General features: G+C 39.5%; 1 protein-coding gene across 8 annotated transcripts in view; it reads left to right on the top strand.

The window, feature by feature from the left end:
- The window catches only part of TBC1D31 (TBC1 domain family member 31), a 68,677-nt gene that overhangs the window by 29,827 nt on the left and 17,687 nt on the right, over positions 1 to 21,163 (top strand). For 7 of the 8 annotated variants that reach the window (XM_032858397.1, XM_032858396.1, XM_032858398.1 and 4 more), the window contains 9 exons: positions 2,499 to 2,675; positions 7,985 to 8,064; positions 8,143 to 8,289; positions 10,016 to 10,149; positions 15,064 to 15,197; positions 15,515 to 15,694; positions 17,340 to 17,572; positions 18,211 to 18,363; positions 19,307 to 19,442. In XM_032858397.1, coding sequence (XP_032714288.1) covers positions 2,499 to 2,675; positions 7,985 to 8,064; positions 8,143 to 8,289; positions 10,016 to 10,149; positions 15,064 to 15,197; positions 15,515 to 15,694; positions 17,340 to 17,572; positions 18,211 to 18,363; positions 19,307 to 19,442 — 1,374 coding nt within the window. Of the gene's footprint in view, positions 1 to 2,498; positions 2,676 to 7,984; positions 8,065 to 8,142; positions 8,290 to 10,015; positions 10,150 to 15,063; positions 15,198 to 15,514; positions 15,695 to 17,339; positions 17,573 to 18,210; positions 18,364 to 19,306; positions 19,443 to 21,163 lie in introns of those variants that run through there. The other variant, XM_032858403.1, reaches the window with a different exon arrangement.

Genomic DNA, 21,163 nt, shown 5'->3' with positions numbered 1-21,163 from the left:
TTAAACTATTTTATTGAGGGCATCTGAGTGGCTCAGTGGGTTAAGCCTTAAGGTTAAGCCTCTGCCTTCTGCTCAGCTCATTTTCTCAGGGTCCTGGGATCGAGCCCTGCATCGGGCTCCCTGTTCAGTGGGGAGCCTGCTTCCCCCTCTTTCTCTGCCTGCTTCTCTGCCTACTTGTGATTCCTCTCTCTGTCAAATAAATAAGTAAAACCTTTAAAAAAAAAAATCCTTATAGAATCAGTTACAACTGTGGGCACCTGGATGGCTCAGTTGGTTAAGTGTCTGTCTTCACCTCAGGTATTGTGATCCCAGGGTCCTGAGATTGAGTCCCACATCAGGCTCTCTGCTCGGCAGGGAGTCTGCTTCTCCCTCTCTGCCTTCTGCTCTGACTACCTGTTCTTGCTCACATTGTCTGTCTCTGTCAAATAAACTTTAAAAAGAATAAAAAACAGTTACAACTTTAAATGCTTTTTATAGTAATTTCAAAGCAAAAATTTAGTATCTATGCTATGTATATTATCACATTACCTACTGTTTACATTTTACAGTGTTATGTATTCATCATGGCAATAAGGGAAGACTTTTTTTTTTTTAAGATTTTATTTATTTGAGGGGCACCTGGGTGGCTTAGTGGGCTGAGCCTCTGCCTTCAGCTCAGGTCATGATCTCAGGGTCATGGGATCAAGCCCTGCATCGGGCTCTCTGCCCAGCAGGGAGCCTGCTTCCCCCCCGCCCCCGCCTCTGCCTGCCTCTCTGCCTACTTGTGATCTCTGTATGTCAAATAAATAAATAAAATCTATTTATTTTCTCTCAAATAAATAGAAGATTTTATTTATTTGAGAGAAAGCACGAGAGAGCTAGTGAGCATGAGCGGCTGGGGAGGGGGCGTTGCGGGGGGGCAGAGGGAGAGGGAGACTCCCTACCGAGCATGGAGCCTGACACAGAGCTCGATCCCAGGACCCTGAGATCATGACCTGAGCTGAAGTCAGCTGCGTAACCCGACTGAGCCACCCAGGTGCCCCAAGGAAGACTTTTTTGGACTCAGACAGTAGGCTGCACGTTTCAAAAGCAGAAGTCCTAAACCCCCGAAGATAACATGAGAAAAATCTTTGAAACCTCAAAGTAGTCTTTTAGTCGTCTATGTTATAAAAAAGGGTCAAGATGTTTGCTTTGTTCTGCTTTTTTCTTCTGGGAGTATGAGGGGAGGAGGTCAAAAAGTTTGGTATCCTTTTCAAAGAGCTTTCCCAAGGAGTGTTTATTCATTTTCATTAGACATTATCTTGGAAGATCACTGTCTGGCTTTCATGACAATGTGAATGCAAGGTACTGTGTCTAACGTGTGTTTTTTTGAAATCTAATGTGTCCATTTGGACATACGGTGTCTTCCCTGGGTTCTTCTTCTCTGTTTTCATATGAAAGGAATAGGCACTTTGGCTTCCAGGAAAATCTTTTAAAAATCACACATCCACCTTGTCTTTGATTTGGGTCTGGCCTAATTACTAAGGAAACTTTTAGAATAATGGCCTCGAACATTTAAATGGTCTGTGAAAGTCATTGTACTTTCATAACATTTAGAACTCAGGAAGCCTGGGTTACCTTATCTGCTCATTTCCTTTGAACACGGATCTTTTGATTTCAAAGTGGTATTATTCATAGAGAAAATGTGCTAGTGAATCATTTTCCCTTAAGTAAATTGTTGGGGTTAATTTTCTTGTTATTTTCCCATAAAAATGAGAGGTGCTGTCCAAATTTCTCGTTAAGCTGTTGATGCCGTAGGGGACTAACAAACAGCCTTCTCTGCGGAGTCAGGGACAGAGAGGCAGGCATCCCACGCCTCTAGAGGAATGTCGTTTGACAACTCCCTCAAAGAAGTTCACTTGAGCCCGAAGAATACTAGGGCGCTTCTCTTCCCGTTCTAGGAGGGCCCTGTGTCCAACTGTGCCTTCTCTGCCGATTATCACCAAACCACTAACTTTATCACGCAAGTGTAAAAAAAATAGATTAGGGGTGCTTGGGTGGCATCTGCCTTTGGCTCAGGTCGTGAAGTTCGTGAAGCCCTGGGGTCCTGGGATTGAGTCCCACATCGGGCTCTCCGCTCACTGGGGAGTCTGCTTCTCCCTCTGCCTCTGCCTCCTCCCCACCCCGCACAAGCTCACTTGCTCTCTCTCTCATGCTTGCTCTCTCAAATAAAACATCTTTTTTTAAAAAAATCAATTGATAGACTATGATTTAAGGCCAGCTTTCAAGGGATAATTAAATTTTGTATTGTTAGTCATGTATCTTAACTGTGTTCTTCAAAGGAATTTGGTAGAAATTTGTTTTGATTTAACGACAAGGGAACATTCTTGGATATTTTATGGACACTTTTTGCTTGAAGAATAGTGATGCATGTTAAGGCACATTATGAAACTGGTCACAACAACTTTTGCAAATCCTACGTGGACAGGTCTGTTTTCCAAGGATAACCGCTAGATTTTATTTTTTTTCCCCCTTTTTAGCCACCTCCTCCCTTAGTGAAAGTGATTGAAGATGTGCCCAAGCGTAAACTGAATTCCGGGGACCTTAAGATGAAAGTAACAACGGGAAGGGTCCAGCGGCCGGCAAAATCAAGAGAAAACAGAATGCAAACCAGAATCCTAAGGCAAGACCTGGCTGGTAGTTTTGAAAATAAAGAGGTAAGAATATATTATAATTACACTTTTGTTTGTCATAGACTCTGCTGTGGACAAGATACCTTAGACCATCATCACTTGTCCCTGTCTTAGAAGTTAAAGGAAAGATACGAAGAGAAGAAAGTTGTAACTGAAATGACAACTTCTAAATTTCTAAGTTTTAAATGTATAATTAGTACATGTTTGTGGTTTTTAAAGAAGTCAAACGGTACAGAAGTGCACTGGCCAGTACGCTAGCCGCTAGCCACGTGTGACTAATGAGAACCTACGATGTGCTTAGTCTGAGCTGAGATGTGCTGTGTAGGGGAAATACTCATCTGATATTGAAAACTTCGTAGAAGCAGAGGAATATAAAATATCTTGGGGTGCCTGGCCGGTTCAGTCAGAAAAGCGTGCGACTCTTGATCGTGGGGCTGTGATTTCAAGCTCCACCTTGGCTATAGAGATGACTCAAATAAGTAAATACATTTTTACAAAAGGAATATGAAATATATCTTACTAGTAATTTAGTAATTTTGATTATAGGTTGAAATGATAATATTTTGGTTACATTGGGTTCAGTGAAACATTATTAAACTTAATTTTACCTGTTTCTTTTTTACTTTCTTAATGTAGTTCTAGAAAACTTAAAATTACATTCATGGCTGGCATTATCTGTTAGTGCTAGTATAGAAGGTTATGAAGGGAAAAATAAAAATACACCTTTCTCCCTTCTGTCCTGCCCGCTCTTCTCCCCACGTCCCTGAGGTAACCACTGCTGGTCGTCGTCGTTTCCTTCAGAAGTCTTCCCTGCGTGTGTAGACATACGCCCTTCTGTGTGTCTTAACCTTCCTATTTCTTCTTTTTTACGTGAATGGAATCATACTATAGCACTGTTCTGTGACTTTCATCACTTAATGTGTTGACTGTTCGCATTTATGCCTGTGGTGCTACAACATTTAAAAAATACTCGCATTGTATTCCCCTTGTGGCTCTACCTTGGTCTTAATTTACTCTGCTTAGCTGGCATTTGGATGGTGTCGTGAGTCTCCTGTTAATATAGTCCGTGATGCGGTGCATAGTCTTATACAGTGATCTTCAAACATTTGGACAAATGTATCTGGAGAAGGAGAATTTTTAAGTCACAGTATGGACAAAAATTTTGATGGTAGAAGCCAAATGGTTCTAAGAAAGAATATACCACTTTGCCTTTTCGCCTTAGGGTGATCTGTTACCGTGTGTGTGTGTGTGTGTGTGTGTGTGTGTGTGTGTGTGAGATTTATTCAAGAAAAATTTAGAAACAACCAAAATGATCAATGGCATATAAGTTATGATAGAGCTAGACACTAGAAACCTAAGAATATGTAAGAGGAAAGGGAAATAATTACAGTATGTTAAATATAGAAAGCAAGTTACAAGAACTATGTACTTGGATATCAGTTTGATTTAAAAGGAACAGGAGTACCTGTGTATTATTTTTGAAGAAAAACCAAGATGCTAATAGAATTAGCTTTAAGGGAAGGGCTTTCAGTCAGTTTTATTTTCTTCTTTCATATATATATTTTTTATTTTCCTAATTTTCTGCAAAAAGCATATTGTACTTTGGAGTTGAAAGTAAATATAAATATCAGTAAAGAGGTTGCTAACATTTTCAAGGACTTTTAAAACTTTTTATTGACATTAAATCAGTCACAAAGAGAAAAGTACACCTAAACATACAGCTCAGTGAATTTTTACAGACTGGACACACCTGTGTGATTGGCACCCAGACCAAAAATAGGCCATTACCAGCACCCCAGAAGGGCCTCTCCTGGTCCCTTCCAGACACTTTTCCCCTCTCCCCCAAGGATGACTGCTCTCCTGACTTATAATACATACCTTAGTTCTGCCTTTTTTTGTCCTTATATAATATAATTGGATCATTCAGTTTGTACTCTTTTGCATGTGGCTTCTTTCTTGCAACATTATGTTTGATTTATGTTTGAGAAATCCATGTAGTTGTAAATCATTCACTCGTAGCTGTATAAAATTCCATCATGTGAGTAAACCAGATGTTATCCATTCTGTAGTCAGTAGGCATCTGGATGGTTTTCTTTTTCTTTTTCTTTTTCTTTTTTTTTTTTTGCTGTTAGAAGTAGAGCTGCTGTGCACATTGTGGCTTCTCTGTTGGTGAACGTAGGACACGTTTATGCTGAATATAAACCTATAGGAATGGAATTACCGGCTTGCTGGCAATGCTTCTGTTCTGCTGTAGTAAGCTGTCAGTTTCCCCAAGAAGGTGATTGAGACAATTTATATTCCCACCAAGAGGTATTAGAGAGCTCTAGTTGCTCCAAATTCTCACCAACACTTAACGTTTGTCACATTAATTTTAATGATCTCTTTTTCCCTCGGAGCGTTGTAAAACTGTGAAACCCACATAAAAAGAAAGAAAAAAAAGTGTTATCTACCAGGGAAATTCATTAGAAACCCAGGGGCCAGAGTTTTCAGTGGAGGCTGGTTATGTAGGCATCCTCTGTTCAGTACATTGCAAAATCCAGGCCTCTACAAGGAAAACAGGTGTTCAGCCTAAATCACAGTGTACAAACAATTTACACACAGTGAACCACTCTTAGAGGTTCTGCGGATAGTGGAAACTTTCCCAAAACCCAGGTTTCTAGACCCCAGACAACCTTGCAAGTCTGCCTTTCTAAGGCATAGCATTCTCAGACCTGCCATGTTAACACTTTTCTAGACATACCTGTATCCACATTAAAAAACAGAGTATTACCAGTAGCCTTGTAGCTCCTGTAGCCACATTTCTTTCCCTATCCCATAGATGTAACTATCGTCCTCATTTTTGTGTAAATTATGTCGATTTTCTTTATAGTTTTATTCCCTCTATAATCCTTAACTCAATATTGGTTAGCTTTTTAAAAAATTCAATTTAATTAATATATAGTGTATTATTAGTTTCAGGGATAGAATTTAGTGTTTCATCAGTTGCATATAACATCCAGTGCTCATTACAACACGTGCCCTCCTTAATGGCCATCACCCAGTTACCCCATCCCCCCACCAAGCTCCCCTCCAAAAATATTGGTTACTTTTAGAAAGCTAAGTAGCAGGCACAAATCTTGCTGTGTAAAGATGGGACAATATTGTTCCTGTTCATTGAATGTTCTAATGAGAAAGGAAGCTGAATGATACCTCTGGGACATGGTCTGACCTCAACTTTGCTGAGAATTTAATCAGGAGCCTTTTCTAGGATAACTGGGGGATGATCACAGTTGACTTCTGGGAAATAAAAGAGGCACCACCACCGTCAAGGTAGCTGGTGGTGCTCTTGAATGAGTCAAATTTGGAGATCCTACAGAAATGGGTCAGGGAGTGGGCTGTTCCTACACAGTCCACGGCCAGCTGTAAGGAGGAGGTCTAAGTAGAACCCTTGTACAGGCTGAACTGCGTCTCTTCCCCTAATCTTGGCATCGGGTTGTGGAAGGGGAAGTAGGAACTCTATCCTTACGTGGTCAAGATAAGAACAGATAAAACTCAAGCCAGACTCACCTGGGTGTTTTATCTCCATTTACAAAGCGGTCGGGTGGCAGTAGGTGTCTTGCTGATGACAAGAGTGAATGGGTCTCTTTCCTGGATTCTATTGCTCCAGCCTGGTCTTCCGGCTCTGGCGCAAGGCTCTCAAGCGGGAATCTTCCTTCACCATCATCTTGGTTGTCCCTTCTCTCCCTCTTACATTGGATTGCTTTTTTTTTTTTTTTTTTTTTTAATGGTAAAAAAGGCATTGCACTAAGTCAGAAAAATCTGGCTTTGAGTCTTAGCCAAGACATACTGAATAGGTTGGTGTCACTGAGCTCTGACCCACCCATTTTCTCGAAATAAAAATAACATCCCATCTGTTTCATTGAGTTGTTAGCATCAGATGATGTCATCTCCAAAACAGGCTTTATCATCCCCAAATCTGTAAAGTAATTTTTCCATTAAAATTGGAATTGACTTGGGGCACCTGGGTGGGTCACTTGGTTCAGCGACTGCCTTCCACACAGGTCATGATCCTAGGGTCCTGGGATTGAGCCCCACATCGGGCTCCTTGCTCAGTGGGGAGCCTGCCCCCCTCCTCCCTCTACCTGCTGCTCTGCCTCCTTGTGATCTCTATCTGTCAAATAAATAAAATTTAAAAAATAAATGAAATTTTAAAAAAGATTAGAATTGACTTAAAATTGACTTAGAAGTAAGAAGGGGGGGAAAAGTGAAAGGGTGGGGAGAGAGAGAAGGAAGAAAGTACTGGGATGCATTGCCCTTGCTGCAGGGGTTAGCAGCTGACAGCCCGTCGGCCAAATCTGGCTTCTCGGAAAATGTTTACATTTTAAATATCTACATAATATCCTTGGTTTTGCCTCTTGGCCCACAAAGCCTAAAACATTCACTCTCTGATGCTTTACAGGAAATGTCAGTCAAACCCAGATCTACAGTAATGTGTCATGAACTTTATCTGCTATGTATATGCATACTGGAGAGAGAGAGAGAGAGAATAGAGAGTCCCATAATGTAAAAAAAAATTTTTTTTAAAGATTTTATTTATTTATTTATTTGACAGAGAGAGAGAAAGATCACAAGTAGGCAGAGAGGCAGGCAGAGAGAGAGGGGGAAGCAGGCTCCCCGCCGAGCAGAGAGCCCGATGTGGGGCTCGATCCCAGGACCCTGAGATCATGACCCGAGCTGAAGGCAGAGGCTTAACCCACTGAGCCACCCAGGCGCCCCTGTAAAAATATTTTTTAAAGTTTTATTTTATTTGACAGAGATCACAAGCAGGCAGAGAGGCAAGCAGAGAGAGGAAGGGAAGCAGGCTCCCTGCTGAGCAGAGACCACCCCCCACCCATGCGGGGCTTGATTCCAGGACCCTGGGATCATGACCTGAGCCGAAAGCAGAGGCTTTAACCCACTGAGCCACCCAGGCACCCCTAAAAATATTTTTTTAACTGTGTGTTGTGTTATAAAGTTGGAAAGCCAACCAGGTGCCTGGGTAGCTCAGTTAGTTGAGTGTCTGACTCTTTGTTTCAGCTCAGGTCATGATCTCAGGGTCGTGAGATCGAGCCCCGTGTCGGGCTCCGTGCTCGGCGTATCGTCTCCTTGAGATTCTTCTCCCCTCTGTCTCTGCTCCTCCCCCTGCTTGCGCGCTCTCTCTCTCTCTCTCTCTCTCTCAAATAAATAAATAATGAATAATATCTTTAAATAAATAAATAAATAAGGAAAGCTAGAAAGCCGCTGTGGGCTAGATTTCACCTTTTCAGTTTTGGAATTACGTCACTTACTGACTTTTTTTTTTTTTTTTTTTAAAGAATGAGTTGTCAGATGGATTAAACAAAAAGCGTTTACAGATCTTATTAAAAGGCTATGGTGAATATCCCACGAAATACAGGTACCATTTACTTTCTTTCATGTTAAATCAGTGTTACCCCCCAGACTGTTCTTGGTTAAAATGATGTTTTTATTTCAGAATGTTCATTTGGCGTTCTCTGCTCCAGCTGCCTGAAAACCACACTGCGTTCAGCAGCCTAGAAGACAAGGGTGTGCATGTGGCATTTCTCAACCTTCACAAGAAGTACCCCATCAGAAGCAGGAAACTGCTTAGAGTGTTACAGAGGTGTGTTCAGTATAGTGCAGCAACGTGTGTACCTTCCTCTAGATGTTTATTAATTACAAATGGGAAGAGAGTCATTTTATAGCAGAGAAACTCGGCCAGTGCTGCCCTAACCAAGTAGTCAGATTTGAAATCCCCAGTAATGATGTACATCAGTAAGTTGCACAGCACTTCCCTGGTGTTCTTGCCAGAAATTTAGAACCTCCCTCTAAATTGTGAGAAGACATTGAGGGACAGTCTATAAAATAACTGTGTAGCATTCCTCAAAAATGTCAGTGTCTGAAAGACTGGGAGCTTCCACACGGGAAGAACCTATGGGGACATAGCAAAGAAATGCAGTGTGGCACCCTAGGTTGACAGAACTATAAAATACCACCTAGCAAAGTGGGAAAAATGATAAAATCTGAATGAAGTCTGGTACAGTTAATAGCACAGTACCAGTTAATTTCTTAGTGGTGATAATTGTACTGTATTTATGCAAGATATTAACATTAGAGTAATTTGACTGGAGGATATACAGGAACTCTCTACTGATTTTGCAACTTTTTGTAAACCTAAAACTATCTCAAAACAAAAAGTTAAAAAAAAAAAAAGAAACCTTAAAAGTATCAGGAGTAAATATAGAATTATAGTCTTAGAGTAAGGCAGGTCTTTTTAAGCTTGACATATTCAGAAGAGATTGATATGAACACAAATCTCTACATATAAGAACATTCCCCAAAGAAACATGTAAAACTGAGCAAGTATATACAAAATGTAGGACAAATAAAAGGCTGGTTTCTATATGAACTATTCATGTAAATGAGTGTAGAAAGAGCCAACCAATAAAAAATGGAAAAAGGATTGAATGTGTAGTTCATAGCTGGAGATATGGTTCTTAAGCATGAAAAGATGCTGTACCTCCCTTATAATAAATGCCAATTAAAATTACAGTGAAAAAAAAAATATATATACATTTAAAACCACATTGAGGGGTGCCTGGGTGGCTCAGTGGGTTAAAGCCTCTGCCTTTGGTTCAGGTCATGATCCCAGGGTTCTGGGATCGAGCCCCGAATCAGGCTCTCTGCCCAGCGGGGAGCCTGCTTTCTCTTCTCTCTCTGCCTGCCTCTCTGCCTACTTGTGATCTCTGTCTGTCAAATAAATAAATAAAATCTTTAAAAAAGATAAAAATAAAACCACATCGAAATGCCATTTCTCACCTAGACCAAAGATTTAAAAAGAAGGATAATAAAGCACATTGGCCAGAGTGAGAAAATGGGCATCCCTTTACTCTGCTACTGAGAATGTGAGTAGACACTTTTTTGCAGAGAATAATTTGGCACTGGCTATTGAAATTAATGCATATGTTTTTTGACTCAGCAATTTCACTTCTAGGAATTTATCCAAATCTATATTCCTGCATGAAGAATGATGTAAATAAAACATTAAGCAAAACTGTCTTGTGTATCAGAGCTCTGCATCTACTGATAATGAACTTTTTCCAAGATGCTGTTAAGTGAAAAACATAAGGTGCAACACAGTGTTTATACAAACCTTTGTGATTTTTTTAAAAAAGGATCTATACTTTTAACAGTAGTTCTGGAGAAGTAAGCTAGATGATAAAGGTAGGAGGGAGAATTTTCATCAAATATACCTTCTGTAGCAAATTTTTTATCAGTTAAATCTATTGTTTAGTCAAATTTTCATAATAAACTGTTCTCTGGTCTTTATTTCCTTACCTGATTCACAGAACCCTATCTGCATTAGCTCACTGGTCTGCCATCTTCAGCGACACGCCGTATCTTCCGCTCTTGGCATTTCCATTTGTAAAATTATTCCAGAACAATCAGCTCATTTGTTTTGAAGTTGTTGCTACTCTCATAAGTAAGTAAATAAGTATTAAATAATGAAATCAAGAGTGGATTTCCTGTATAATTTTCTGATGTCTTTGCAGCTTTGCAACATTTAATAATTCTTGTGTTAAATAATCATCATGAAATGGAGAGTTCGGACATTTATACATAAACCTTTTCATTTACAAGAAAATTTGGAGAGTTGCATTTTAGAAGATACTGTTACAGCTTAGATTTTGTTAGTAGAAAGGAAGCAGGGGCACCTGGGTGGCCCTGGGTCGGTTAAGAATCTCCCTCAGGGGGCGCCTGGGCGGCTCAGTGGTTAAAGCCTCTTCCTCCGGCTCAGGGTCCTGGGATCGAGCCTCACATGGGGCTCTCTGCTCAGCGGGGAGCCTGCCTCCTCCTCCTCTCTCTCTGCCTGCCTCTCTGCCTACTTGTGATCTGTCAAATAAATAAAAATCTGTAAAAAAAAAAAAAAAAAAAGAATCTCTCTCAGATCATGATCTCAGGGTCCTGGGATCCTGCCTTTGTCTGGCTCCCATCTCCATTTGTGTGTGCACACATGTTCTTTCTCACAAATAAATAAAATCTTTAAGGGAAAAAAAATATAAGGAAGCAGATGCTTCTTCACTTACTGAAAATCAGTTTATTATTAATAGGATTGTAGTAAGGCAGGATTTAGCACACAGTGCCTATTGTAGCGGGTGCTAACTGCCGTCCTTATTCTCAGCAGTCAGGGTGAACATTTCTTGAGAACTTTCTGTGTACCAGATACCATTCTCCATGTTTGTCTTTATTAACTTATCTAAATTTTAACAGTCCTATGAGGTGGGCATTGTTATTTCGTTTTTTATAACTGAGGAAACTGAGGCACACAGAGCTTAAGTTCCCAAGGGTAGGTTGGTGGCAGAACAAGGAGTTGAACCCAGATAGACTGTATAGCCTGTGCTCTCAACCATTATGTTTACTGCTTGCCATCTACCCTGAAAAGTGAGTCCTTTTTTCATATTGGTATAATCGGGTCAGTTAAACAGTCAATAAACTGAATCCAGTTATAGATTTATTTAACAAAAATAACCAATTTTATATGTATTTTAAATTGCTTTATAAGGTTTTCTTGTACAAAAGAGATAAGCACTTAACTGTAATTACAATAAAATTTTGAGAAGTAGAAATAAAAAGATTCAAGCATACATACTGTGAATACTATATTTCTCCTTTTTTTTGTTCATTTAATTGCATTGCATTTGCTTTGATAAATTTTTACTGATTGGAGAAAATATAGGAGAACATAAAAAAGAAAAGAAAATTCACCCATGTTCCTCCTCCTCATTGATAATCTTTGAGAATGTATTGATGAATTTCTTATAAAAGCATTTCCCCAAATCATTAAATATTCTTGAAAAACGTAATTTATTCCCCACGTAATATAATATTTCATCATTTAGGTGTATCATCATTTAGTCCCCTGACTACTAGACCATTAGTTTTTTAAATAATTTTTCTGTACTTTTTAAGCAGTTTTTAAATTTTTGTGATTATACTACTTTTATTTAATATGTTAGGTACATTTCTCTTTTTATAAACTTTATAAATGTCTTATTGACTGTAATCTTTTCCCCCTTCATGACTCTAATATTCTATAATGTAGAGGTCCTAGTTTAATTGGTTGTTGGACATTTAGGTTATTTCTAACTTTAACCTAAAGAAACAATATTATAACTGTCTTCACATATAAATATGTATAATAATTGTCTCTTGGTCAGTTCTTAGAATTGGTATTATTAGGTCATAAAATATAAATATTCTAATTGATTCCTCAAAAGGGTTTTCCAAGTTTACTCTGGCAGCAACACTCGGAGTTTTAAAAGGAAAAGAAGCAACTCAACAACAAAAGGACAAATAATCTCATTTTTATATGGGCAAAGGCTTTGATTAAACTTTTCTCCATAGACGATACACAAATGTCTAATGGTACATGAAAAGATGCTCCAGATCATTAGTCATTAGGAAACGCAAATCAAAACCACACTGAGGTACCACTTTATACCTTCTGGGTTAGCTGTAATTTAAAAACAGGGAAAAAAACAAGTGTTGATAAGAATGTGGAAAAATTCTAACCTTCATATATTGCTGGAAACATAAAATGGTGGTCACTGTGGAAAATTGGCAATTTCTCAAAAAGTTAAACATAAAATTACCATATAATCCAGCAATTGCATTCTTAGGGATATACCCAAAAGAACTAAAAACAGAGACTCAAACAGATACTTGTATTTGAATGTCGGTGGTGGCGTTATCCCCAACAGCCAGAAGGTGGAAACAGCCCAAGTATCATCGCTGTTAACAGATGAATGGATAAACTGTGTATATGGTGTGTATAGTATACAGTGGAATATGGTTCAGACGTATAAGGGAGTGGACCCTGAAAGCTAGGCGCAAAAGAACAAATTTATATAAAATATCTCAAATAGGCAAATTTATGGACGCAGAAAATAGATTAGAGGTTACCAGGGCTTGGGGGAGGTAGGAATGAGAGATTAGTACTAAATGGGTACAGGGTTTCTCTTTGGGAAAAGATTTTGCACATAGTGATGGTTGCACAACGTTGTGCATTCAGTTACGGCACTGATTTGCAGGCTCAAAAATGGTTAAAATGGCAAATGATATCTTACCATAAGAAAAGCTGTTCATAATTAGGTAAGCATGCAAAACTATATTTCCAGTAAAATCTTGTTATATCGCTGGCATATGGTTCTGTGCCAAGCAATTGATTTTCTCTTCTAGGCCCAATTTAAATCTAGGAGATCCGTCATGGCCAGCATGAGTAGCTGGGAATTTTCATCAAGGGTCTCAAACCGGTTTTATTCAAGGAGCACTTCCTGACCTCCGACTGAATGTTAGCACTGCTCGCAATAAACCACTGTTCAGCTTTTTAGGTTCACGGTCTAGTTGGGACCTGGGAGGAAGTCTGAAGGAATATAGTCCATTTGATGTATAATTTGGAATGTGTTTATAAAAGTCATCTTAATGTGCTCTTTACAGTCTCTTGTATGACCAAGAGGGGGTTCTTCCAGTTTAATCAAGGAACACGCCCCCCCCCCCCCGCCCCTGCTGCCCGGGTTACTTGTCTTTATCCTGTTCGCCTTCAGTCCTGTGTCTGGGTCTTCTACACACACTCCTGCGGTGACACCACGCAGAATAGAAGAGAAGGCAAACGCTTACGTATAAAGCGGGGTTTCCCTCATGCCTAATTGAGAACAGTGTTCTCTCAATGAAGACTAGTTGTAAAAATCTGGGCTTCCTGTGTGTGTATGTGTGTGTGTGTGTTGTGTGTGTGTTGTGTGTGTGTGTGGTGTTTTAAAATTCCTAGGGCTAGCAGTATCTGAGACACAGTAGACCCACAGCACATGTTGCTGAACTGGATTTTTCTTTTAAAGTTAACTTAAGAACAGCAGTTAAAGAACTGAAATAATTTCTTTTAAAGCTTAGTTTTTGTAAGAGTTTATTTATGCCTTAATTATTAACTCACATTTACTTACTAATAAAGAATTGACTTCTAGAACTTGTAGGCCCTTTTATAACCAGATATAATCCAAAATTCTGCCGATCTAAGTCTTCTTTTGCTAATATGAGAAAGGAGATCATATTGTCAAAGGACAGAACCACAATTCAGTGTTTAGAATAAAAATCCAGAGGCGCCTGGGTGGCTCAGTGGGTTAAAGCCTCTGCCTTCAGCTCGGGTCATGATCCCAGGGTCCTGGGATGGAGTCCCGCATCAGGCTCTCTGCTCAGCAGGAAGCCTGCTTCCTCCTCTCTCTCTCTGCCTGCCTCTCTGCCTACTTATGATCTGTATCTGTCAAATAAATAAAATCTTTAAAAAAAATAATAAATAAAAATCTGAATTATTAAGGAGGGCTATGGTGATTAGACATAGTTCATTGAATGAAACTAACTGATCTCACCAGGGTTTTTGAGGAATGTTTTGGGGGTGCTAGTGGTTACTCAGTGAGTTAATGCGAGCTTTAGAAACATCATGAGCAGAAAGGATTCCACTTTCCACTGGCTGACTTGCAGAGAATCCCTCAGTCACTGGTTGGGTTTTCAAAGTTAGGTTTACTGAATAAGTTGTTTGTCAATGGCTTAGATTTAAAACTAATTCTGGTGGTTACTTGTTATGGCCGTAGAGCAGTCACTCTTGTCCTAGTAATAGGAACATGTTTATTCTAACATTTAATGGATGGGGGGGATATGATACATGCCCGTTTGTTTTTATGTGTTTGTGTTGATGTGTAAGATATAATTTGGGGGGTGCCTGGGTAGTGAGCTACCAGTTAAGCATCCTACTCTTGGTTTCAGCCCAGGTCATGATCTCAGGGTCATGATATAGAGCCCTACATCGGGCTCCACATTGGGCATGGAGTCTGCTTAAGATTCTCTTTCTCCCTCTCCCACCCTCCAACTGCCCCCACACACACTCTCTGTATAAAAAAAAAAAAAAAAGTAATTTTGAACATTTCTTGTAAACTTTTCTAGTTTTGATTAGGTATGAATTTGAGTAGATTTCAGGAAGTTATCACTTAACATTCATCACAATTAATGAAGACTTAAGAAGGAACCTTTTGTAGGAGGGTCATTTTGTTAACCAGGAGAAGGAAGCAGAGTGCCCTGTGGGGAAGATCAGGAAAACTCTGGAAAGTTCTGTTTGTTTTAATGGACACTCTCATTGATTGTGCTCAGTTGAAGAAATTGGCCAGTTCTATAAGCCTGAAATACAATGTTAACAGGATGGAAGTTTAAAATCAAAAGTTCTAAAACGCAAAGAGTTGTTATGATTTCTTTATTAATGGACATACTGAGGACCTAGAGTGGATACATGTAAGAATTGCCTAGTCCTTGGATAATATAGAATGGTAAAGATAAATTTCCATTTTTTTCTTCATAGTCAATTGGTGTCAACACTGGTTTGAATATTTCCCAAATCCTCCCATCAATATTCTCAGTATGATAGAGAATGTTCTGGCATTCCACGACAGAGAACTGCTGCAGCACTACATAGCTCATGACATAACTTCCCAGGTAAGAAGTATGAGGTTTTTAGGATAACATGACTTGTTTTGGAAACTAACATTGGCTCGGGTATAAATAAGACAATTTTCTTGAAAGAATATAATAAAAGAACATACTACCTCTTGTATTTTTAATAGCATTTCATTTTCTTCTTCATTAAACTGCTTTCCCAAAAGTCTATAAAGAAGCGTCCATATTAAGGTAGTTCTTTTCATAATCATTTTGAATATAATGATTTTAACAGCTACATCAAATGTAAGAGAGTATTAGCAAGGACTTACGACTTTTCCATAGAAAACTAATAAGTTTTTCCTTATTTATTTTAGCTGTATGCATGGCCTCTTCTTGAAACCGTTTTTTCAGAAGTACTAACCAGAGAAGAGTGGCTAAAATTATTTGATAATGTCTTTTCCAACCATCCTTCGTTCCTCCTGATGACTGTCGTGGCCTACAACATATGTTCTAGAGCACCTTTGCTCAACTGCAGTCTTAAAGATGATTTTGAGGTAAATATCCTTGTTCTTAAGTAGCAGGTCTCAAGTTTTCATTTATTTCCACTGAAGAATCAGTGCATTTATTGAGTACCTGTTGCATGCCCGGTAGTGGTGCCAGGTGGGAGAAATGCAGTGGAGAGCAAGGTATACCACATCCCCCCTCTGACCTCGTTGGTCAGTAAAAAATCGAGCCATCCCACACACTATTTGTCTTAAAGTCGTAGATTCAGGAGAGAAATGCGGTAATACTGGAGTTCAGTGCCTGTTGCCTGTTTTAGGATGTTTACCTGCTGAGTCATCATTAATTCTGCGGGTGGTTTTATCAGTGACCCATCCAGTCTGTGACAGTCTGGCTGCCTGTTACCCACAAGAAATGGTTACTCTGAGAATTCTGAGATGTGGCAGGAAGGTTACTTGAAAGAAAGCGCTAAAGGAGGTTTTTAAAAGGACAGGGTCAGTTGGTTAAGTGTCTGACTCAGTTGGTTTAGGTCATGATCTCAGGGTCCTGGGATGGAGCCCCACCCAAGTCGGGCTCTACACTCAGTCGGAGGGGGGGTCCTGCTTGTCACTCGCCACTCACCCGGCTCGGGCATGTTCCATCTCTGTCTCTCAAATAAATAAATAGACTCTTCAAAAAAAAATAAGAAGAGATTTTCTTTTGGTGGATAGGATGAATTGGGTTTGTTACTTCTTTTGTGGTTCCTGTCAAACTCTGTTTTTTTTTTTTCAAGGTTTTTAGTTTTTCTTTTTTTACAAACTTTTTTTTTAAAGGTTTTTAGTTTTGTTTTTTAAGATTTTTTAATTTTTTTGAGAGAGACTGAGAGATCACAAGCAGGCAGAGAGGCAGGCAGAGAGAGAGGAGGAAGCAGGCTCCCTGCTGAGCAGAGAGCCCGATGCAGGGCTCCATCCCAGGACCCTGAGATCATGACCTGAGCCGAAGGCAGAGGCTTTAACCCACTGAGCCACCCAGGTGCCCCTAGTTTTTCTTTTTTTAAAGATTTATTTGTTTGAGAGAGAGAGTAGGTGGGGAGGGGCAGAGGGAGAGGGACAGAAGGAATCTCAAGCAGACTCCCCACTGAGCATGGAGCCCATTGAGGGGCTCAGTCTCACCACCCCGAGATCATGACCTGAGCCAAAATCAAGAGTCGGAGACTTAGACTGAGCCACCCAGCACCCCTGTCAAACTTTATTTCTCCTTAATGTTCTCAAGATGCTCACCTATATATATTTTAGAATTTGGACCTTCCAGCAGAACAAGGTAATGTGGAAACATTTCAGATATTTTTAACGAATCAAGCTAATTTATTTTCAAATTTATTTATTTGGGATTTTGCAAGGAAAAAATCTGAGCAGAAGAGTGTGCTCCATTGTTGGTTAAAGTGTTCTTCTGGTACAAAGGAGGCCTTCGGTTTGAGTTAAAGTTTAAAAAGTATTATTTCAGAAGTTTGGTTTTGAAATTCTTTAGACTTTGAAAACATGAAATTGACTCTTCATCTTAAAACTTGGCTTAAGAAAAGCTCCAGTGCATTTGCCAAGAAAGAAGAGCGAGAAAGAAAGATAAGATTAATTCACACTTTTTAAGCTAATCTTGTTTTAATTCTACCTTGTAATTGCTTTGTTAGCTAACTCACAATTTAAACACAGCGTTTTCTTACAGTATTTTTTTCATCATCGGAATAACCTGGATATAAGTGTTGTCATTAGAGAAGTCTACCGTCTCATGGATACCACTCCTACCGAGGTTCATCCCAGCAGCATGCTTCACGTCTTTGCGGCATTGACGAAAGGGCAGTATCCAGTTTTTAACCAATATCCCAAGTTTATCGTCGACTATCAGACACAGGAGCGAGAAAGAATAAGGAACGATGAGTTGGACTACCTGAGGGAGAGGTAATCATGGATAGTTGCTCTGTGTGTGCTAGGAGCAAAATCTGCTAGAAATATATACAGGGGGCGTCTGGGTGGCTCAGTGGGTTAAAGCCTCTGCCTTCGGCTTGGGTCATGATCCCAGGGTCCTGGGATGGAGCCCTGCATCTGGCTCTCTGCTCCACGGGGAGCCTGCTTCTTCCTCTCTCTCTCTCTGCCTGCCTCTCTGCCTACTTATGCTCTCTGTCTGTCAAATAAATAAATAAAATCTTTAAAAAAAGAAAAAGAAATACAGACAATATTTTTTTATGAAAAGCACATGTAAATTACTAAGTATTTGTGTCAAATCAGAGTTTGAAGGCTGGGAATATCTAAGGATGTGTAATTCCTGCTTGTAGAAGTAAAACAATGACATTAATCAGGTGTACATTTTGTGTTTTGGTTGTTCTTAGACTTAAATTACTCACTTTTCTTTGCTTGAATTTCTTTGCTTTGCACTTTTTGGGGGAGACTTATATAGCATCCTTCTCAGTGCTTTCTACAACTTTCATGAGATAAATTTGAAAGTGAAAGGCAAATAGCAATTTACCTGTTCATAATCACATACGCGTACTGGGGCCTTGTCTGTGTCCGGATATAATAGTAAGTTTTCCCTACTGCAGGCAGATGGTTGAAGATATGCAAGCTGAGGTAGACCAGCAGAGAGTTGAAGACGAAGCTTGGTACCAAAAACAAGAACTGCTTCGAAAAGCCGAAGAAACGAGGAGAGAGCTGCTCTTACGGGAGGAGGAGAAGGTGGTGCAACAAAGACAGAGGTGTGTGTGAGCACTTTGAGAAAATCTGGACGTGTGCGTTAGTTGAATAATTTTTCCTTTCTTTCTTTTCTATATACATAACATCACCCAGCTGTGGCATTTCCATTTAGCAAAAATTTAAGCTAAAAAAAAATTTAAGCTAGTGCATCTACCACACTTCAAAGAATTGGCATATGGTGCAAGGTAATTCTGAAACTATGCTGAGTATACCTTTGCACTGATTATTCGGAAGTAAGACAAGCCTCATGTACCCTGGAGGACATTATTGGAAACATTATGGTACAGTAGGCAGAAATGCTTTGTAATACAGTGCTGGATAAAATCCCCTTTAGGGGAGCAGAATTTTTAGAATTGTGTTGTAAACTTACCTGTATGACTTGAAAATTGAAGCATAAAATGATTATCTCGTTTTGCATTTCATACTTTGGAGGACAGGAGAAGAAGTATTCGGTACTTATTCAAAAATATGTTAATATAGCAAAATATTTAAATTAATTAAGATTACGGGATGAGCATGGAGACTAAGCCTAATTGTTGGAAGCTCACTTCTGTGAGTGTTTACTGAGTTTTACTCTAGGTTGGGATTTTATGAAACTGATTTCTGTTGCGGGTAAAACACAACTACCGAACTGAGCATTAACTAGCCTTGTACTAAATAAAGATCCAGGGTATTGATTGTACTGAGATGATCTGAGTAGACCTGTTAGGAACTTTTAAATACGAAAAGAAGAGCCAGTTGGTGTGGACCCTTGTCCTTTCCACGAGGGGAGCCACAGGCATCTTCGCCCCGCGTGTGTGATGCCACAGCCTAACCGGGGGGTTAGGGGAGGTGTGCCCTCGTCAGTGGCAGGTCCCTCACTGTTGTGAAACGTGCGATTTTTCCACTTACTTCTCTATGGGGTAATGTGTCTGTGTGTTCCTCTTGATGTATTTTGTATTTTAGACTTGCTTCTGTGAAAAGAGAGCTGCAAGTCAAGGAAATGCACTTACAAGATGCTACAAGAAGGCGCTTTCTCAAGATGCAGCAAGATCAGCGTGAAATGGAACTAAGACGACTGGATGACGAAATCGAGAGAAAGGTTTACAATCCGTGTCTTAGTGCTCACACAGGGTCTCCATTTGCTCCATTTACTCTCCTACCTTCAACTTCAGTGTCCTCGCTGGAATTTGCAGGGAACACTAACTGGCCTCAGCCTTTCCTCTTCCCTTTCTAATTTCCTTGATAGCTAAACATTTTAGAAATGCCAAGAAAATGAGTCAGTTTGACCAGTGTCCTTGGTGACTGTTTCTCTAAAAATAGAAGTATGAGTGAACCATTAACTGTGAAGTAGGGGAAATGCTCTTTTCCTATAAAAATTTGCACCTGGCCAGTATCAGAAAATTTCCATTATAAAATACATGGAGTCAAAAATGGACCTTCCCTACTCTTCTCTCATTTCATCCCCAAAATAAACTGAAAAAAATGATGATAGCGCTTTTTTCCCTTTTTACAGCTGCATAGTATTCCATCGTGTGAATGTGTTATGGTTTATTTAGTGACTCTTTGCTGTCGGACATATAGCAAAGCACTACTTTGCTATATGAGACGGTGCCAGGTTATACAGTCTGAGCGCAGATCCTTGAGGACTTGCACATGTCATTTTTTGAGTACACTCCAAGATCTGCCAAATTGTTCTCCAAAAATGAACCCATCTGAGTTATTATTTTAAGTGTATATAGAAGAGTGCTTATACCCTAGTCAGTTTGGGAGTACATCAGTCTTAATATTTGCCAGTCTCATAGGTGGAAGTTGTATATTTTAATTTGTCTTTTTTTTTTCTTGCTGGTGAGGTTAAGTATCTCTCCGGTTACTTACCTTCCATTTGTACAAGAACTGTAAATTGTACATCCGTATCATTTGTCAGTTTTCTGTCACGTTTTTTCTTACCAACTTAACGTGGGCTGTTTGTGCCATTTGGGGCAGCAATATCCAGTGGAAATATGATGTGAGCCATGTAGGCAATTTTGTTTTCTAACAGCCATGTGTTAAAAATAAAGATACTAATTTTAATAGCATTTTGTTTAACTCAATATATTTCCCAATTTTTTAAATACGTAATTAGTATAAAGACATCATGAATGAGATGTTTTACGCTTTGCTTATACTAAATCTTGGAAATCTAGTAGTCAGTTTATACTTACAGTACTCCTCAATTTTTACTCATCAATTTTTTTTTTTTACAGTTTATTTTATAGAGAGAGTGTCAGTGGAGGTAGGGGCAGAGGGAGAGAATCACAAGCGGAACCCCTGCTGAGCTCAGAGCCCCACACGGGGCTCAATCCCATGACCCTTGAGATCATGACCTGAGCCAAAAATCACGAGTCAGCCACCTAACCAACTGAGCCAGCCAGGGGCCCCTGGTTTTGACTCTTTAAATGGTGGAAAGAACTCCAACAATAATAATTTCATGATATGAATATTATGTGACATTTTTAAAAACATGAAATTCATATTTCAGTATCCATAAATACAGCTTTATTGGAACGGTCACACCCATTTGTTGATTAACAGAGTCATTTGCCAACTGATTTTTTATTCAGTGTTAAATTCCCGTGTATGTCTTATCTCCTCCTTAGCGCTGTCTGCTCCTATACCGGCAGGCCCCTGAACGACAGTTTCATCATCTCACTGCTGGGCCTCATTCCCACTATTAATTTGCCTTTTCTGCATTCTCTGCTGTATTCTCAGATGTGTATCATCTCAAATAGACTTGGAGAATCGTATCTTTCTTGCTTTCTGAATCCCTGCCTCACCCCATCC

This window comes from Lontra canadensis, unplaced genomic scaffold (assembly GCF_010015895.1).
Source record: "Lontra canadensis isolate GAN:19392208 unplaced genomic scaffold, GSC_riverotter_1.0 scaffold15, whole genome shotgun sequence".
NCBI lineage: Eukaryota > Metazoa > Chordata > Mammalia > Carnivora > Mustelidae > Lontra > Lontra canadensis.
Note: the sequence above shows the minus strand (reverse complement) of the source record. Positions and strands in the feature narration are given on the sequence as shown.